The sequence below is a fragment of the Podarcis bocagei genome (genome assembly GCF_964188305.1).
Source record: "Podarcis bocagei genome assembly, chromosome: 2".
Lineage (NCBI taxonomy): Eukaryota > Metazoa > Chordata > Lepidosauria > Squamata > Lacertidae > Podarcis > Podarcis bocagei.
The window spans coordinates 101,953,612-101,972,902 of record NC_138126.1 but is presented as its reverse complement, the minus strand read 5'-3'; the positions used below and the strand labels follow the sequence as shown (position 1 = coordinate 101,972,902).

Below are 19,291 nucleotides of genomic sequence, written 5' to 3'. Positions count from 1 at the left end.
CTGACCCACATATACTTCACAGTAGCCTCTATTTCATAAACCTTTGTGGCCATGGGGATGGGGGGTGGAGAGTGGGAATGAATCTATAATGTACAGATCAGATATTTGATTGCTTGGTCTAATCATGGCAGCCCATTCAGTCTGGATATAATAAGGGCTAACCATTTTCCTTCTGATACGGGCTAACCCCTTACATCAGGGGTAGCCAATGTAGAGCTTTCAAGACGTCATTAACTCTCATCATCCACAGACACTTATCTTGTGGGCTGGAGCTGATGGGAGTTGTAGTCCAACAATTTCTGGAGGGCACCATGTTGACAACTCCAGCCTTACATAAATGGGAGCTGTAGAGACAAAGTCTATTAGATGGAGCGGTTCTTAACTCGCACAAAAGTTTCCTGTCAGGCACATGCAGTGTGAACTGCAAGGGGCAAGGGCCAAAACAGATAGCACATGGGTGTTTGGATTTCCTGATCTCCCCACCCCAGAGCGAGGTTGTGATTCAGGTGGGGGAAATGTCATGGTAGAAAGGGTTAAACACCTTCTCTCTTATTGCTGCAGGAACTTCTACTGACACAGGAGCTTCTTCCTTCCACTCACTTACCCACGGCTGTCTGGGCCTGCCTTAACATTGCTAGAAAGAGTTTGAAGAGCTGACCGAGGTTCTCTTGTGGCACATGCCATTTGGCCCTTGGGAGCAAGTCCCACTAAAACTGTGGTGCAGATTTCTACATAGGAACATGTGGGATTTCACTGTACACAGGCCTGCCTGGATGGGAAGGCACTTGGGAATGGTCTGCAGGCTACATATAGCATTTCGGAGAAAGACTGATGCATAAATATGACAAAGAAATACCGTATTTTTTCGCCCCATAAGACGCACCTGACCATAACACGCACCTAGTTTTTAGAGAGGGAATACAAGATAAAAAATATGTATGCATCCCAGGCTCTGCTCAGCGCTCCCTTTCACGAGCCGTGTGGAGCGTGTGTGTGGCGCTTGCAGGCTTTTCCCCGAGGAGGAGCTGCCCTTCTCCCTCCTCGGGGAAGAGCCCCCAAGAGCCATACACACGCTCTGCATGGCTCGTGAAAGGGAGCACGGTTCTTGGGGGCTTTTCCGGGAGGTGGGGGAAGGGGACTGAGGGGCTGCCCTCTGTCCCTTCCCCCACCTCCCGCAAAACCCACAAGAGCCGCGCTCCCTTTAAAGAGTGCGTGGAGCATGTGTGCGGCTCTTGGGGGCTTTTCCCGCCTGCATTCGCTCCATAAGACGCACACACATTTCCCCTTACTTTTTAGGAGGGAAAAAGTGCGGCTTATGGAGCGAAAAATACGGTACTCCTACAAGAGAAGCCCGAAACTCAGCACCCCAAATTCCTCTTAATGCCAGAACTTCATGTATGCCACACACGGGGCTCGGTCTCCTCAGGGCTGGGTTGCCACAGTCTGTTGCCAGGATTAATGGGCAGAAATGAATCATTTTCACTTGTCGTTCAGCCAATACCTGGCTTGGCTCTCACATGTTCCTGCATTCTGCTTCAGCTCCACAAAGGGCTCTGGGCAGCATCTTATTGTTTGCATTTCAGAGCAGCTGCAGCAGCAGCAGCAGCAGCCTCACTTCCCAGAACTGGTTGCTGGTGTTTATTCCTGGCTTGCTGTGGCAGCTGCTCTGGGGCAATGGAAACTCTCCTTTCCGCTCCTACATTCTGTCTGTGCCAAAGTCAAGCATACAGATATTGCCTATTCCCAAGGTCAAATCTCATATCCTAGGCAAGAGGACACCAGCTGTGTGAGGTGCAGGAAGGCCTTTGGCTGCAAAACTCCAGGCATAGGAGGATGACCTGGCTAGGACACTCTCTCTCTCTCTCTCTCTCTCTCTCTCTCTCTCTCTCTCTCTCGCAGGTAAATGCTGAGCATTGCTTTTCTTGTGGTATTTGAATATTGATGGGGGGAGGGTAGAAAGGAACAATGAGAATTTCATTACATGTGTCTTCCAACTCCTTTGCATACAAGAAAACAGGGATGGCCGCCAGGAGACTTTCCCCGAATTAAACAAAAAAACCCAGATTTGTATTTTTAGTACTATATTCTTGATCTACAACTAGTAGCCATGGCTCACAACTAACAACCACCATAAGGAGAGGGAGGCTGGATTGTGATCTGTGGGGATACATGCACACATTATCAATGAAATCAAGGAAGCAAACCAAAGAGGCAATATTGTAGTAATGGGTGACTTCAACTACTCTCCACATAAACTGGTTACATAAGTGTTCCAGTCATGACAAATAGGTACAATTTCTAGATATCCTAAACGATTGTGCCCTAGAACAAAACAGTTGGTTATGGAACTGACCAGAAGAGTGGCAACCCTGGATTTAATCCTGAGTGGCACCCAGGACCTGATGCAATATGTAAGTGTTGTCAAACCAGTAGGGAGCAGTGACCATAGTGCTATTAAAATAAATATACACATAAATGCCCAGAAAATCCAACACAGTCACATCTGATTTCAAAATAGGAAGCTTCCCCCACAGTGACGAGATTGGTAAAAAGGAAGTTGAAAGGGAAGGTCAAGAGGGTCAGATCACTCCAAAATGCTTGGGAAATGTTTTAAAACAAAATCTTAGGCATTCACCTCAGATCAGAAAAGGTACCATAAGGGTCAAGAGGGTGCCAGCATGGTTAACAAGCAAAATCAAAGAAGCTATTAGAGGCAAAAAATCGAAGTCTTGTCCAAATGAAGAGAATGAAAAGGAACACAAACTTTGCCCCCCCCCAAAAAGCAAACAAAGGATGTTAAAAGGGGGGGGTTTGAGGAGCACATTGCAAGCTGTCTCCCTGGTTTGGGGGTTGCCCCTGGTTCTGGTGCAGATCAAATAATTGCATCCTCGCCTCCCTCATTCTCTCAGATTCAGGAAGATGGCTAGAGGAGCTGGAAGGGCCCTTGCACAAATGTGTGTGTGTGTGTGTGTGTGCGTGCGTGCGTGCTTGCTTGCGTGCGCAATGGTAGAGGCCTAGCTGGAAAGCTTAAAGCTCTCCATCACTACATGGGAAACAGATTGAAGAAAAGGAAATATGAATTGGTCCTGCCCCATAGCTTGACCAATCGCGGCTAGGAGCTAGGTGGAGTCAGATCTAAAATAAAGTGTAGACTCGTCCACACTGGCCAGCTTCCATTTTGACTTGAAATGTTGGTTTTGGGCTTCTCAGAAGTACGTAAAGGCAAGAATCAGGTGGGAGGGGGAGCACCAGCCCACAATGGCGCCCACCTGAGAGGGGTCAGAACTGCGCTCTGGCATGCTCCGTCTGAAAAACAGCATTGCTTTCAACGATCACGCATTGAACACTGCAGAGCTCCAGTAGCACTGGAAAACGCACACCCACAAAGAAGTGAAGGCATTACAACATTGATTTATTTTTTAATTATTTCTTCACAAAATTACACAAGAGTGGGGGGGGGGCGTGAACTGTGCCATTTAACATTAGTGATGGTGACTGTAATATTCATGTAGCAGTATTCCAAACAGCGCTTGCACAAACGTGTTAGGAAATCACATCCCCCTCTGCAGTTTGACTGTTGCAAAAATGTAAAGAAATGCTACCTTGAGGGAAGACATCTGGATCCCATGCCGCAAATACGTAAGAACTGTGAATTTACTGTGCTATTAAAACTGATCTTCTGAGAAGACCCTAAGAGCTGCCCCAGGCCTCCAGCAGTAAATACCTGAATTGCAAAGGGCAGCTTTACATCTCTATAACCCCAGTGGGCATGCCCTGGGGAACCCCAGGCAACTGGGGAGAACCCAGTACAGTACATATATCCTGGCATTCCGGGCCACACACCTACCCTTCTTGCTTTATGCGTTCACTGTGGGAATCACAGGTATTTCTGCAGCAAACACTATTATTGCACCAAGTGGCTCTTGCACAACCACTGTACCAAAAAGCCTCCAGCCCATGCACTCCTTTGCTGTCCCAGCTCACACATCACATTTCTCATGTCAGCATGGGAAAATTCCAGCAGCCGGCCTAAGCACCTATTCCAGCAGCTAGCCTAAAGGAGCCCATCATTCTAGTAGGGAGGCTACCTCCATCTCTTGTTCCTCTTGCAAAACCAACTCCTTCCTTTAAGAACTGCAGCTGCAGCACGTATAGTCGTTGGTTAATCTAGTAACCTGACCTGTTTCCCTGAGTCCTCAGGCACGGAATCAAGACAAGAAAGGGGGAGAGGTTCTTGCCCTTCTTGTTCCCAAACGTTTCGGCACGGGTTCGCCTCTTTCCCCTGCAGCTCTTCTGGGAAGGGCAAGTGAGGATAGGGTGGAATGCAGCCCTCGGAAAGTTTGAAAAGACAACAAACTCTGTGGACAATTAAACCCCAAACCTTTCCATGGCCCAAAGAGACTCTGCCAAACACTACAAAATGCTAAGTGGGTGGCGGTGGGGAGATGGGAGGGAGGGAGGGAGGGAGGGAGGAACACCTTCTCCAGAGCAGCAACCGCTTTAAAGCATTTACACTTAGATGGTTCTGTCACCATCCAGCTCAGTTTGAGAAAATGCCTTCCGAGTGACAGCGGCACAAGGAACTATCTACAGTACTCAAAAAGGATTCCCCTGGATGCTTTGTGTATGCTTTAGCTCTCCTAAGAGATGTTTATGTTTATCCCTGAGGTTGCTTTGCAGATACGTGGGTGAGTTAGCTGGAGGGGGAAAGTTATTTTAATTGCAGCATTGAAGAAAGGAGTTGTGCAACAGAAAACCAGCAGCCGACCAGGGATACGATACCGGGTGCTTGTTATATTAACAGGATCCTATTGCTGTTCCAGCCTCCTTGAAATCCATCTCCTGTTCCCATTTTTACCCACAGAGGGGCAGTGAGGGTGGAGAAAAATGGCTAGCAAAAAGCAAATTTTCCCAACTGCTGTGTGAGCTCCAAAGCAGCCTCAATGAGCTTCCGGAGGGGTGTTTATCATGGAGTTGCTGGTAAGGTAAAGGTAAAGGGACACCTGACCATTAGGTCCAGTTGTGACCGACTCTGGGATTGCGGTGCTGATCTCGCTTTATTGGCCGAGGGAGCCGGCGTACAGCTGGTCATGTGGCCAGCATGACTAAGCCGCTTCTGGCAAACCAGAGCAGCGCACGGAAACGCAGTTTACCTTCCTGCTGCAGCAGTACCTATTTATCTACTTGCACTTTGATGTGCTTTTGAACTGCTAGGTTGGCAGGAGCAGGGACCGCGCGACGGGAGCTCACCCCGTCGCGGGGATTCAAACCGCCGACCTTCTGATAGGCAAGTCCTAGGCTCTGTGGTTTAACCCACAGCGCCACCCGCGTACTTTTTCATATAAGTTGTTGTTTGTTTGTTGCACTGTCTACACAATGTTATTGGCATCAAAATGCTAGCCCTTATTCCGCCCCCCCATATTTAATCTGGATTTATCATTTCTCCAGAAAATTCAGTGAGTTTAAAAAAAACAGGAACCTGTTGCCAGAGACCCATTTGTGGTATATGAGTGACCTGTTTATGATATTAAGCACCCATGTACATAATATGGCGCGTGCTACTGGACAGCTATGTTTAGTTATGTAAATAGGGAGATTTCTCAAGGTCCACTGGGATAGGAGAGATGCTTTGCAGCACCTGGGCAGGATTTCAATGCAGAAGCACCACCTCCAGGGCCAGGATGAAACCAATCAGCTACAGAGGGAAAGTACTTTCCATGTCCCAACCCTAGACTTCCAGGAGCAAAGGGGTTTGCAGCACACAAATGACCAGAAGGAAACTCGGCGGGAGGACTGCGTCAATGCCAGAAAGCTCCCAGGTTTGATCTCTGTGCTCGAAGTAGTGTCATTGCGGTGACCTGACAAGCCCTTGCCTTTTGTGTAACAGAGGCCGGCGAACGTCACTGCTAGATCCCAGCCAGGGCGGAAAGAGCGCCCTCTAGTGTTCGTTGGGCCCCGCCGCGGATTCTCCCTTTTTTACCTGGGTTTAGCGGAATACGAAAGGGGAACTAGCGGGGGGAGGGGAGGGAGTTTCAATACTTGGGAAATCTGACTTCTGGGTTCAATATTCAAATGACGGCTGTCTTCTAAGAAATTCAAAACACTGACTGGAAGGTCTGCAGAACCAGCTGTGGTTTGATTTAAGTTAGAAGTGAATAATCGTCAGGATCTGTACCCTGAACAGGAGGGGGGGGGAATACCAGCTGCTGAGAGGCAATGGGGGGGGAAGCTACTGCCATTATGCTGATCTTTTGGAGCCCCCAGAAGCAGCTAGTGGGGGGGTGTCGGGGCTGGGCTAGATAGATGCCTCTGTCTGGTTCAGGAGGCTTCATCGTTTGTTCTTAAGAATGCATTTAGTCTTAAACAAAATTCTAGGCAAATCGCCTGCTTCATCCATCTCCCTTCACAGATTAAGCCTATAAAGAAAGCTAAGGCTCCGCTCCTAACCCAATTTACCCGGGAGTAAGCCCTACTGAATTCAACAGAGCTTACTTCTGAGTAGAACGGTTAGGATTGCGCTGCGAATTACTACCCTCGCCGGGACTCTCCTTCCTAATGCACGACAAACACAAACCTATAGGACTCCCTATAGCGCCCGTCCCATTCGTTATGGAAAGGACTTATCTTATCGCGGGGGACAGATGGCGGTGAGGAGGTTTTACCTCTCTGACAGACGTGTGCTGTGCGCCCCACACCCACCCAAGGCACCATGCCCCGCGTGGAAGCCTCTTTCTTTTCACGCGTGCCCGCGGAACCCGACTATCTTCCCGGAGCAGCTCCACGTGGCTGCCCCCGGCCGCGAGCCTCCTCAAGCCTTTCTGGCCGGGGGAGACGTGACTCGCGCCCCTCCTCCTAGTTCTTTCAACCAAGCGGTGGGCTCCAGCCGCGGCCAGGACCGAGGCGGCGGCGGGTGGGGGGGGGAAGGGTGGTGAGCGAGGCCTCACTGCCCGGAATGGGCTGGCCGCTGGCTGCCTGCCTAGGGCGCGCTCGCGAGGAAGCTGAGTTCCTGGAACCCGGAGGCGGGGCTGGCGGATGCTCTATAAAAACCTCCAGCAGGGGCTCTGGCGGCTTTGCAATTAGGACGAGCCAAGCGCGCAAAAGCCAAAGGGGCTCCCGCTTCCCTTGCAAAAGCCTCGCCAACAAGCCGTGCGCTGCCGGCGCCCCGCTTCCCGCTGCCTCGTTTCTCGTCGCTCCCCAGGTAACCAGCGCCGACCCAGAGCTGACCCCCTCCCCCCCCCAATATTTCTCTCTCTCTCTCTGGCGTAGTTGGCCGGCCAAGTGCTCGGCTTTTGCAAGCGCGCAGACGGGATGGGGCGCTCGCCCGACCGTGCGCTCCGGAGAGGTGCCTGCATGGAAAGGCAAAAGCGAGCCGGGGAAGCCAAGGGCAAAGCGCGGGGGTGAGCTTTCCGACGTGCAGCGGACGGAGAGCGGAGGGAGTTCGCCCATAGGGGTCTCCCAAGCCGGGGTGCCACTTGGCTTCAGAGCCTGGCTCAAGGACACAAGCGACCTACTCGGGGGAACGCCTCGGAAGGTTTCCGGGCGGCTGGCAACCCTGCTTGCCTGGGGAGGAGGATGGCGTGGGCCGGGCCCTGCGGGGCCGGAGCTGCCGGGGAGAAGCTGCCCTTTGTCTTTTAACACCTGCTCTTTTGCTTCGCCAGGTCCGTGTTCTAGCAAGCCGCTGCATCCGGCAGCAGCCCCGATCGCTCGGAAAGCTGGCTCCCTGCGCCATGGTCACCCACAGCAAGTTCCCCAGCGCCGGGATGAGCCACCCGCTGGACACCAGCCTGCGCCTCAAGACTTTCAGCTCCAAGAGCGAATACCAGCTGGTGGTGAACGCTGTGCGCAAGCTGCAGGAGAGCGGCTTCTACTGGAGCGCGGTGACAGGTGGGCAGGCCAACCTGCTGCTAAGTGCCGAGCCCACGGGAACCTTCCTCATCCGAGACAGCTCGGACCAGCGGCACTTCTTCACCCTCAGCGTCAAGACCGAGTCGGGCACCAAAAACCTGCGGATCCAGTGCGAGGGGGGCACCTTCTCCCTCCAGAGCGACCCTCACAGCAGCCAGCCCGTGCCTCGCTTTGACTGCGTCCTGAAGCTGGTCCATCACTACATGCCCCTCCCCGAGCAACAGCCAGGGCAGGCGCCGCACCCCAAACGTGCCTACTACATCTACTCAGGTGGGGAGAAGATCCCGCTGGTGCTGAGCCGCCCTCTCTCGTCCAATGTGTCCACCCTGCAGCATTTGTGTCGCAAGACGGTCAACGGGCACTTGGATTCCTACGAGAAGATGACCCAGCTCCCAGGTCCCATCAAAGAATTCCTGGACCAATATGACGCTCCCTTCTAAGTGGCTTCTTCAGTGGGGGTGGCCCACCACACAAGCACAAAGACAGGACTTGGAAAATGATGGCTAATGAGATTACAGGGCGAGACAAGAGACTTTTTTTCCCATTCTGGCTTGTGGAATAAGAGGGGCTGGGGGCATGGAGCAGGCAAGGAGCCTCTGCCCAGCACAGAGACGGTCTTGCTGTTGTTTGTTCTGGATGGTTTACCCATGGATGGGGTACTCTGTGCAAGAGACCAATGATGGTGCTTGACTATGGAACAGGCTGCTGCTCCTTCACACAACTGTCCTTCCCAGCTACAGCCCAGTAAATACTGTGTTTATCTGGCTTGTGCTGGGCATATCAGAATGGTTTGCAAACCTCCCTAACCCATGGACAGTTTACAAAGAGCATTTGCTCTGCACTGGCCCAGACCACCTCTAGCAACCTTTGACCAAAACCATTCTGCAGAGACAATGAAACTAATGCACTGGAATCCAGCTAGTGCCTGAAGACCGACTTTTCCTCAGTTTTAAGGGGAAACCTTTTTATATTGTTATTCATCTTTACCTCTCTCTCAAGCTCCTGGAGGGGCAGAATATCTTTTCATCCAAAGCCTCTTCCTCAGAGGAACTGCCGCACATCCGTACAGGGGACTAAGCCTTAAAACAAACTCCACATCCTCTGATCCCATAGACCTGGGTTGTTACTGCACACTGCATGGGGGAATGCCATATACTCTCTGTGCAAGCAATGGAGGACATCATTTTACAAAATTGGCACCACTGCTTTTAGAAAACCTAAATGGATAATGAATGATCTAGCCATTTCCCCTAAAGCGTTATTCAACTTTGGCTCCTGCGCCCAGACTGATAATCTCTTGCCTTTATTCTTGGGTTTTCAGCTCATCAAAAAATGGTCTTGTATCTACACAGAGGTTGTGGATTTGCTTGGGCCCTAAATCGCACTGAATAACCGAAAAACATACAGGAATGTAGCAACAACAGAATTACCTGGAACTCTTATTATTTTTTTGTAAAAAAGGAAAAACCAAAAAAACTGTAACCAAAGTTTTGTGTGTTCATCTTATTTTTCCATATCAGGGTTTTAGAAGGGCAGATGAGGTTTTGTTTTTACAGAAAGAAATGTTTACAGACCTGCCTTAAAAAAATATATCATTCTGTCTTTTATAAAGATTCCACCCTTCAGCCTTGCAGGCTGTTAGACATGCTTGAATACTCAACCAAAAAAATCAAACTTGGAAGAAAACTTTGCACATCTATTTATATTTATAGTCAATGGATTTTAAAAATGACGTTCATTAATTTATAATAAAAGGCACTATTTTTTAAATGAAATGCTTGACTATCTTCTCTTTTCTTCCACTCCACCCTACTCCAAAACATTCAAAAGATACATGCATCCTGGACATGGCTTCTGCCATCCTCATAACAGCAATAGAAAAGTTGAGGAGATACCATAATCTCTGCTATAGTCCTGCACTGCTAGAAAGGGCAGGCAGCTACATTGCAGCATCCTTGTGTAAAAAAAGGGAACTCTTCCTGCTGGTGTTGGCCAGGCAGGGTCCCAGTTATTGTCAGGAAAGGTATCATCTCTTTGTAACCATTAATTACTGAATACTGGGGCAGTCACGTTGCAGGAAGCATGCAAAATGCACTTTGGGAATGACTGTCCACAATTTTCTGCTTAGGAAGGGAGGTTCTCTGGTAGATGTGGTTAATTCTAAAGCACAGTACTGGGAGCACAAGGGACAGAACTACTTATGATAGCAGCACAGCTTTGTCTTCAAGCACACACAACTTTGAAACAGCAGTACAGTAAAGCAGTGTTGCTGTGTGACTGAAGTCAAGGTTCTGCTGCTGTTGCATGTAGTGCTATTCTTTGTGCTCCTGGTGCAACACTTTGAAGCAAGGCCAGAAGATCTACCAGCTACTAGACGATAGGGTGGCACGTGAGGGATTTTAGCTCAGAGACAGAGAACACAGGTTCAATCCCTGGTGGCTCCAGTGTTAGAACGTCCCAGGTTCAATCCCTGGTGGTGGTATAAAAGATCATCTGCTTAGAGCCTTTCAGGCGAAATGGACCAGTGATCTGATGTGATTGGATCAAGGCAGCTTGCTGTTTGGAGCAAGTTACCAGCAGAGATCAGGCAGTCTGAAAGCACTGAGCTCAGTCACCGCCAGCTATTTCCCTATTCCTGCAGCCATTCCCCCATCCCTACCCTGGCCCAGGTGGAATGGGACTAGAAAGAAGTTCATAGGAGGACATATGAGAAGGTGCTGCAGTGTGAAAGGCGTGGCCAGGATACAGCACCCCAACTTGCCTGTCTACTGTGTCATTTAAGGTAAAGCACCAAAAGCAAACACACCCATGCTTCCCAGAAGCAAGCACATAAAAAGATACATTCCCTTGGGTGTATAAACTTTCAGCGGAGCTTCATGCAATGGCTGAGGGAAATCTAGCTCTAGTTCCTGGTGTCTTATGGCTGGACCATTGGGAGGTGTGATAAGATAGCTTGTTTAGCTTGGGGAGCTTTTCAAGGGCAGTGGAAAGTTCTGCAGAAGGACGTGCAGGCTGCCTGTCAGCTCCCTCGCTGTGTTTGCAAAAGGCTGCTGCTTTATCATTCTGGTATTTGTTAAAGAAATGGGAGTGGAAGAGGTGTCCTCTGATGGGTCCAGCAGAAGTCCTGGCCTTTTCCCACTTGTGCATTCAGGTGTGTATGATGTGCTATGTTTATGCATGCAGCCACCTTAATACAAGCATAACCTCTGTGGATTACACAAAGGGATTAATCACGAGGGAGAAGCCCAATCTCCCATTTCATCAACAAATGACAAAGAAGCAGCCTTCTGTAAGCACAGTGTAGAGGTAAAACCTATAGAAACTACTTTACATGAAACTGAATCAGGCATGGTTGATGGGTGTTTCTTGCCCACACCCCACCAAGTTGTAATCTTCCCCACCTTCTCTGCATTGCTCTCTGTAACTCTGCATATTAGACAGGTACCACTTTCAAAGTTCATTTTCTCTGGTTTCGCCAGCCTGTCCTTTCATCACAATTTACTTTCTTCCTTTAAAAGCTCATGATGATACATTTAAATGCGCACACAAACCATTTGTTTTCCGCTGGTGCCCCCTTTATTTATTTTTCCTAAATGGCCACATTGTGCACAGAGCACAATGAACTCCTGGAACTTATTCCCTAATCTATTTGTGCATTCCAGCCACAGGAACAGGAGGGCAGATCACAATTTGGCTAATGCAGAAAGCAATCCATTCCTACCTGCCCATAATAGTGAATGCCGCTGCTTATTATGGCATTTACCTGCCCCCCTTTACTACTACCACCATCACCACTCAGGTAAACATCTGGAGGTTTGATTTCATTTTGATTTGATTATTTAATTTTTATACCACTTAATGTCTCTAAGCAGTATTCAAAAGAGTAGCAACAACAGAAAACACTCAGCTCACCCACAAAGGCCTCACATCAAGAAGTTCCTGCAAACAGCAGACTTCACTCTAGTCTCTCACTCTAGACTTGCTTTTTATGGGCAGGCCCAAGGTGGATGGTACTTCCTCAGGCTGCCCAAGGCTGTGTCCCATTCAGCTGCACTCTCCACACCCAGTTCCAGGTACAGCAGGTTTGCTGGGTTTCCCAGGCAGTCCAGAAGATGGGAAAAGGAACCCCCCTCCACTCACAGCTCTTTCTTAGCCCTCTCCTCTTTTTCTCCTCCAGATGCTTGCTGATTCTATCCATCCTTAAAGGATTCTCTCTCACCTGTTCACTTTTACTTTATTATGCAAACACCCACAAATCAGGCTGATTGATTCCCTTGAAATTGAGGTTGCCAGGAAAGTGGAGGAAACCTCCATATACCTTTAAATCTCCTACCTGCTACTCCTTCCCTGCTTGCTTAGCAGCGTACCTGGCGCACTGATCAATTACAACAGACTTGGGAAAGAGCTGGCTGACAAGGCCAAGGATGCCTTTTCTGACTTATCTTCTGCTGGATTGGAAAATCTGCAGCTATATAAATGTTATCAGGCTTTGAATCTGGTAGATAAGGTTATGTTCTAAATCCACTGTCAGAGGCAGTATTCCTCTAAATAGACTAGGAATCATTCTCCACATCCTTAAAAAAGGCCAGAAAAATGCAGTCACCAAACTTCAAAATGTGATTTAAAATTGTTTTGTGCGAAAGAACACATGAACACACACATCTTTAGATGACAATTCCTTTCTCCAAGTCTTCGGGTTGAGTAAGATTTATTTGTTTGGGTGTAATTAATTTTATGGGGGGAGGGGTAAGATTTTCAGTTTATTTTAGCTTCTTGTTATTAAAGAATACGAATGGAGGAAGAAACAGAGGTGTATGTGAGTAAACATAACATGGGGATGAATGTATGAATAATCTTATTTATTATTACATTTTATCCTCCCTTTTTTACAGAGGGCTCACTTCTTCCCCTCTCCATTTTATCCTCCTAGCAACCCTGTAAGATAGGTTAGGCTGAGAGACAGTGACTAGTCCAAAGTGACCCAGTGGCCTTTGTGCCTGAGTGGAGATTTGAATGCTGGTCTTCCACACTGGCTTGTCCCATGAGAATTCAATAAAGGAACATCCACTTGAACACCGAAATAGCAAGATGGACACTTCATAAGATGTTCAGGGATTTAATACACACTCCATCCTCTAATCAAGCAGGGGATTAATCCACACTTCGTAGACACAAAACAGATTAATAATCAATCGGTTCCTTAATAATATATGACATCTGAGCATAGCAAACATGTTCCTTGCAGACAGGAGAAGCAGTCTGGCAGTCTAATTCTTGATTCAATGGTGTGGACAGAGGAAGCAATGGTTTTCACAATGGGGAACAGGCACGTGTATATCATAGGCTTGTGCCAGGTTCAGGGAAACCACACAGTTCTCTCAAAGAAGATCACATCTCCCCTCTAATTTAATCCCAAGTGAAACATGATTTCATTAGGCCACGGCGGAGGGAATAGGGGTTTTTTTCTGGGAAGCTGCCTCTTGTGCCTTTAAATACTGAAGGGTGGTCCAAAGGTTCTGTGATAAAGCTTTCCTCAAACCTGCTGCACTTTGCCGGTTGAATGTGCACTTGTCATGCAAGTCTTAAAAAGCACAGGAGCTTGGCCAGGGAAACAAGGAAGCAGCCAGAAAAAAGGAAGGAAGACACACACGGAGTCAGGCCTTTCCCCCAGCCTGTGGCATGGCTGCTGTGTTTCTAGCCCTGTGGCTCCCAAGCAGGGCAAATGGAAAGGAAAAGAATCGCTGCACGGGCTCTTTAAGCCCTGCCCCTGTCCAGCCCTTCTGGCCTATTGTCCCAGCCCTGCCAGGAAACCCTGATTCCCAGTCAGAGTTACAGCTATGTCAAGAATGTCCAGGCGCAGCAAGGCCGGTGGCGCCATGCCAGGCCCAGCCGAGGCACATCCCCAGCGTCAGTGCCATCTGATCCTGACCGGCACACCCCCCTCTCTCCTCCCTTGCTGGGATCTGTGTTTCCACGGCAACAGGATTAAGGGCTGGAATATCACTGTTTATTCTTCGGCCTGTGCCAGGAAATGAGAGGCCTTCGCGCTCCCTTTGCTCCCCGACTGCCATCTAGGGGGTAGTATTCATGGAAACGGTTGGGTAGGGGCCTGGCTGTTCCATGAAAATGAAGTGATTAATTGGCAAGGGGGAAAGGAGGAGGAGGAGGAGGAGGGAGAAAATGAAGCAGCCAATCTGAGGAGAGAGTCGGGTGGGGTGCCCTCAATTTGTAGGTCCCTCGGAGGGGACTCTGCATGGTACATATGAGAAGCAGTCTCTTACTGCCGGCCTGCATCTTCCAGGGAGCAGGCCACAATACATACACTGTTCCATCTGCCAAACAAAAATGCCCTTTTTGAACCTACAAGATTCCCCCCAAAAGACATTCACCGTAATCATTAAGAACCACCAAAGCGGGGAGAGTCGTTCCCACTCCAGCCTGCCAGGTTCCTTGACTTGGAGAATGCAAACTTTGTGCTCTGTGCGCAACATACCAGTCCTGTCTCACCAAATTAGTCGCAATTGCCTGGAATTTATTTTCTCTCCCCCAGCCCAGAATCGCGTGTCCCCTCAGCTGCTACGCTTCCCTTTTGCTTCAGGACCCAACACCCTGCTGCAATCAGCTGCTGATTCAAAAAGTCCGGGAAGCTTTGTGAGTGCCTTTCGTTTCTTGGAACGTCCCCCAGTCAGCAATGACGTGCTGGAGGAGCAGCAAACCTTTAAGCAGAAGTTTCACAAGCCTCATGCTTTCCCCAGAAATGTCTCCTGCATCATATAGGGAAATGTGTCGGTGAATGTGTCAGTAAGTCGCAGTTCCTTCCTTACTTCTTTACCAGCTCTGGGAACAAAGAGAATTTGAGTCGTAATGGTGAGCGTTTACTTGATAGGGGTGGCAAGTATAGCAGCTCAGCTGAACAGAGAAATTAATATTTGGGCCTGGTTTCACTGGCAGGAAATACCCTGTCCCAACAGGAAAAGTATCTCTACCAAATGCAGGGTGCACAGCCCTTATCTAGCGCTTTACACAATTAACCAGTTCCTGTCGCTCAACGTTCTGAGAAAGTAAAACAGAAACTTTCCAGAATTATACCTGATTATTTGGCAGCCCTTTTGAACATTAAAAAAGTGGGTCTCGATTCATTCAACCCAATTGCATGCAAATTAGATTGCAAATCCAATAGAACAAGGAGAAAGTTGCTGCATGTACAGAACTTAATCATACACTCATTACTCATTCTCCACCTTACCCCATACTGAGATTTTGCAAAATTCACATTAACTCTCATGCTCTGCCTTATTTGGGTCAAGATTATGTTGTGTGATCATCTCCTGGAAAGAACAAATGAACTCTACTTTGGTTGATAAGGCTGTCATATTGGAGGGTGGTGGTGGATGGGGGAGAGTCAGGTTTCTGATGAGAAAAAGGAGCCTTACCCATGGAATGCATAATAGCAGCAAGGTGTGGAGAAGTTCTTCAGCTTTTCCAGATGTGTGGCCAGAAAAGGGTTGGCATTTTGACAGTTTTGATTCTGCTCTTCACAGAGGTTTCTAAAAGGGCCATTGCTAAATGACTGCCAATTTGCTTTAATAGAAAAAGGGGCCTTGGTCATAAAGTTTGAACTTAAAATGCTTCATGTGCTTTTATTCTGAATCAACAGAGGGGCAGTTGTTGCAAAACAAAAAACCCAATCACACATCATGGGTAATTCAGAAAAAGACTGCTTCAGATAAATCAGAGCCATGCATCAATGACACAAACAAGGTAGTGTTCTTGCTACAGCAGGGATAGCCAACATGGTGACCTCCATATGTTGTTAGACTACAGCTCCCATCAGCTTCAGTCAGCATGGCCAGTGGTCAGGGATGATAGGAGTTGCAGTCTGAAGGGCACCCCATTAGTTACCTCTGATCTAGAGAATATGACAATAATGAAAAGATGTATATTTTGTTATGATTATCATATACAAGTTATACTTTAATGGGTAAATTCCTTATAGACACCTACTACAGCTTTGTTAGCAGGCTGGATAATCTCAGTTGGCTAGAGCATGCTGCTGATAATACCAAGGTTGCAGGTTCAATCCCCATAAAGGACAGCTGCATATTCCTGCATTGAAGGGCTGGACTAGATGATCCTCAGGGTCCCTTCCAAACCTATAATTCTATGATTAATGAGCTGCATCTTCTATGGTTCAGGTTAGGATATAAGAGGTAGATTTAAGGCAGCACTGGGCGCCAAACCTAGGGGGCGCCACAGGGCACCACAACTGTAACAGTGAATTGAACAGAATGGATAGGCGGGGGGGAGGGGCAGGGAGAGCAAATTTTGGGCCTTGCACAAGGTGCTGCTGAAATTTGAAAGACCAAAGACCGCCCCTGAAAGGGTCACCACACACCCCAAAGGGCAACTACTAAAACTGACTTAACAGACGTTAACCAAATGAAAGGATTCTTAAGACTATATCCAAGGCTGCCCATGAGACACATAATTTCTCAAGAGCTTCATACATCAGTTTCACAATGCAGAGCAGTGGCTGTCAACTTTTCCAGATCTGACACACACTTCAACCTGCACCTGTAACGAGAGACTTTGCTTGCTCATTTATTTATTTTGCTCTTCCTTCCAACAGACTTTCTCCTTTCCTATTTCTTCCTCCTTTCTCTATCACTTGCTTTTTTCCGCCTCCTTCTTCCTCACAGAACTGTATGATATTCTGCTGCCCTGCTAATGCATCTGTACTCTAGTCCGCAAATGTTTATGCCACGTAATAAACTTCTTAGCCTTTAAGGTGCCGTGAGATGCTTGCTTGTCCGCCTAATGTAACCTGACCAGGATGCAAGTTGTGCATGATATCAATGTGCATGCACATTGCTATATTCTCTGGCATTTATTAGGATACGCCTGTGAGAAAGTGCAACACACCCTCTCAAGATCACTGTGTTGGTATATGGGAGTTTGGTTCTCCTTAAGTGTTAAATTATACTTTTCTATAGGTGTTACTTTGGAAACAGTGCTGGCTGCTACACCCTTTTAATTCTTTCTCAACCTGCATACTCGTAAAACAAACTTCTCTTTTCAATCACCAGTGTGCTTTTCTTCAAAAGACACTGACCCTGCAAACATTGCCCTGAGTTTCCCATGAATCCGGGGACAGAGAACAAAACCATTTCCAACACAAACGAAGTTGGAGGAGTGGTGGGTGGGGTTCAGCAGCAACATCACAAGATCAGACAGTACAAGAAATTCATTACAACTACTACTTCTGGCTGACTAGAACATCATGTGGCAGCACGGTCTCTCATTCATTTAATCCAGAGGTTTTCTACCTTTTTCAGTCCACAGATCCCTTGACATTCTTTCTGCGTTACCCCTGAGGGACTCAGGAGCCCAGTAATGTCACCCCTTGCCTGCAGTGCTGGCAGCCTCTCAGCCTTTTTCGAACACCCTCCCTTGTGGAGTGTTCCCTCAGCCTTTTCCAGTGGCGTAGCGTGGGTTGTCAGCACCCGGGGCAAGTAATTTGTGCCCCCTAACCTGTGGATTTGCGCCCCCTAACCCGTGGATTTGTGCCCCCTAACCCGTGGATTTGCGCCCCCTAACCCTAACCCCCAGATGTTGCGCCCGGTGCGGCCGGCCCCCCTTGCACCCCCCACGCTACACCACTGGCCTTTTCTCCTCTCCCTTCTTCTTGGGAGTCCTCTAGGCAGCTGCTGCTTGCCCCCTCCCCCAAGAGAATTGCCTTCTCACACTGCCCCACAGGGGCCTGGGACTTGTCTGTCCATTCCCAACAGCAAGGGCTAGTGGACTGGCTGGCTGGGCTCCCTTGCCCACTTGGTTGCTTACTCCGAGGCCACCTCAGTTCCTGGCAACCAGCACCCCCTGGCCAGCCCCAGAGGCACCATTTGCCTAGGGAGCTCATAGCCAGGGCTGCTGCAACAAACAGCTGTGCAAGCCTTTGGAGGCAGAGACAGGAGATGGCATCAGAGGAGGGAGGGAGGGAAGGAAAGAGGGACAGTGTTGCCCACGGCACCCCTGACCACCATTCAAGGCACCTAAGGGCACACTGGTTGAAAACTACTGATTTAATCCAACATGATGTAGGAAACTTTCTGCAATCTCCCTCCACCCACCTCCAAATGTAGGGAACTTTTTGACATTTTCTCCATAAACTGGGCTGCAGTGCTTTGTCAATTAGTCTGTTAAATTAAGAATCTTTGTATCTATTTAAAATGTCTCCCTGAAGAATCAGGGTGCAGATACTTTTTAAGGAAACTTTTCATGCAAGTACAGTACAGTCGTACCTTGGAAGTTGAATGGAATCCGTTCCAGTAGTCCATTTGACTTCCAAAACGTTCGAAAACCAAATCGCAACTTCTGATTGGCTGCAGGAAGCTCCTGCAGCCAATCAGAAACCGTGGAAGCCCCGTCGGACGTTCGGGTTCCAAAAGTACGTTCGCAAACCGGAACAATCACTTCCGGATTTGCAGCATTCAGGAGCCAAAATGTCCGAGTTCCAGGGCGTTCGACAACCAAGGTACGGATGTACATACAAAAATGTAAGGTGAAAGAAGAATTTCCCCTTTTCTCTTGCACAGGAGGGAATGCTACTTCTGAGATGTGAGACAAATATGTGTGTTTCCGTGATCGGAAAGAATTGCTTCCCCATAGGACCAACTTAAACAAAGAATCTATCAAACATGTGGAGAAAGTTTTGTGAATTCGTTCTGCTTCTCCAGAGTGAACAAATCCTTTCTACTGCTGCTAACAGCAACACTATTCTGAGGACATTCTCATTGTGCAGGCAAGCACAAGATGAGGCTCCAGGGACAGAGGGAATGAATAGAGACCCAATAAACGTGTGAGTTGAAACAGGCTACAACTTCATTATTTACGGAAGAGCTTTTCTGGGTACTGCAGGGCCTTTTACAGTCTGGCCCGAAAGAGGTAATGGAACTGATGCTGTGACTTGTTTTGCAAAGCATTTTGAGGGAAAAATTGCTTGCATCCTGGAAACTTCAGCTGGTGCAGAATTCAGTGGTCAGGATAGCTCAATGGGGGAAGGCAGTTTGAGAATATAATGCCAATCCTGGCCTTACTGCACTGGCTGCCAATTGGTTTCTGAGCCCAATTCAAAGTGCTGGTTTTTTAAAGACCACCTCTCCAACCCAGACCCTGGTGGTCATCATCTGAGGCCCTTCTTCGTGTGCCTCCTCCATGAGAGGTCTTGGAGGATGTTAACACAACAGCACGCCTTTTCTGCTGTAGCTCCTCATTTGTGGAATACTCTCCCCAGGGAGGCTTGCCTGGCGCCTTCGTTGCATATCTTTAGGTGCCAGGCAAAAACCTTCCTCTACTCCCAGGCCTTTGACTATTTATACAATCTATGGCC

General features: G+C 48.3%; 1 protein-coding gene and 2 long non-coding RNA genes across 3 annotated transcripts in view; 2 read left to right on the top strand and 1 right to left on the bottom strand.

Moving 5' to 3' along the window:
- The first annotated feature begins 6,978 nt into the window (after positions 1-6,978).
- On the top strand, positions 6,979-9,680 carry SOCS3 (suppressor of cytokine signaling 3). The gene is made up of 2 exons (XM_081185797.1): positions 6,979-7,198; positions 7,659-9,680. The coding sequence occupies exon 2, from the start codon at positions 7,728-7,730 to the stop codon at positions 8,343-8,345; it is 618 nt and encodes a 205-aa protein (XP_081041923.1). The 5' UTR covers positions 6,979-7,198; positions 7,659-7,727; the 3' UTR covers positions 8,346-9,680.
- A 3,254-nt stretch (positions 9,681-12,934) lies between these two features.
- LOC308582073 overlaps positions 12,935-19,291 on the top strand; it is a 45,120-nt gene continuing 38,763 nt past the window's right edge. Inside the window, exons 1-2 of the long non-coding RNA XR_014005469.1 lie at positions 12,935-13,983; positions 14,504-14,772. This is a non-coding gene — a long non-coding RNA (uncharacterized lncRNA). The remainder of the gene's footprint in view (positions 13,984-14,503; positions 14,773-19,291) is intronic.
- LOC308582075 overlaps positions 14,417-19,291 on the bottom strand; it is a 65,623-nt gene continuing 60,748 nt past the window's right edge. The window contains exon 3 of the long non-coding RNA XR_014005471.1: positions 14,417-14,742. This is a non-coding gene — a long non-coding RNA (uncharacterized lncRNA). The remainder of the gene's footprint in view (positions 14,743-19,291) is intronic.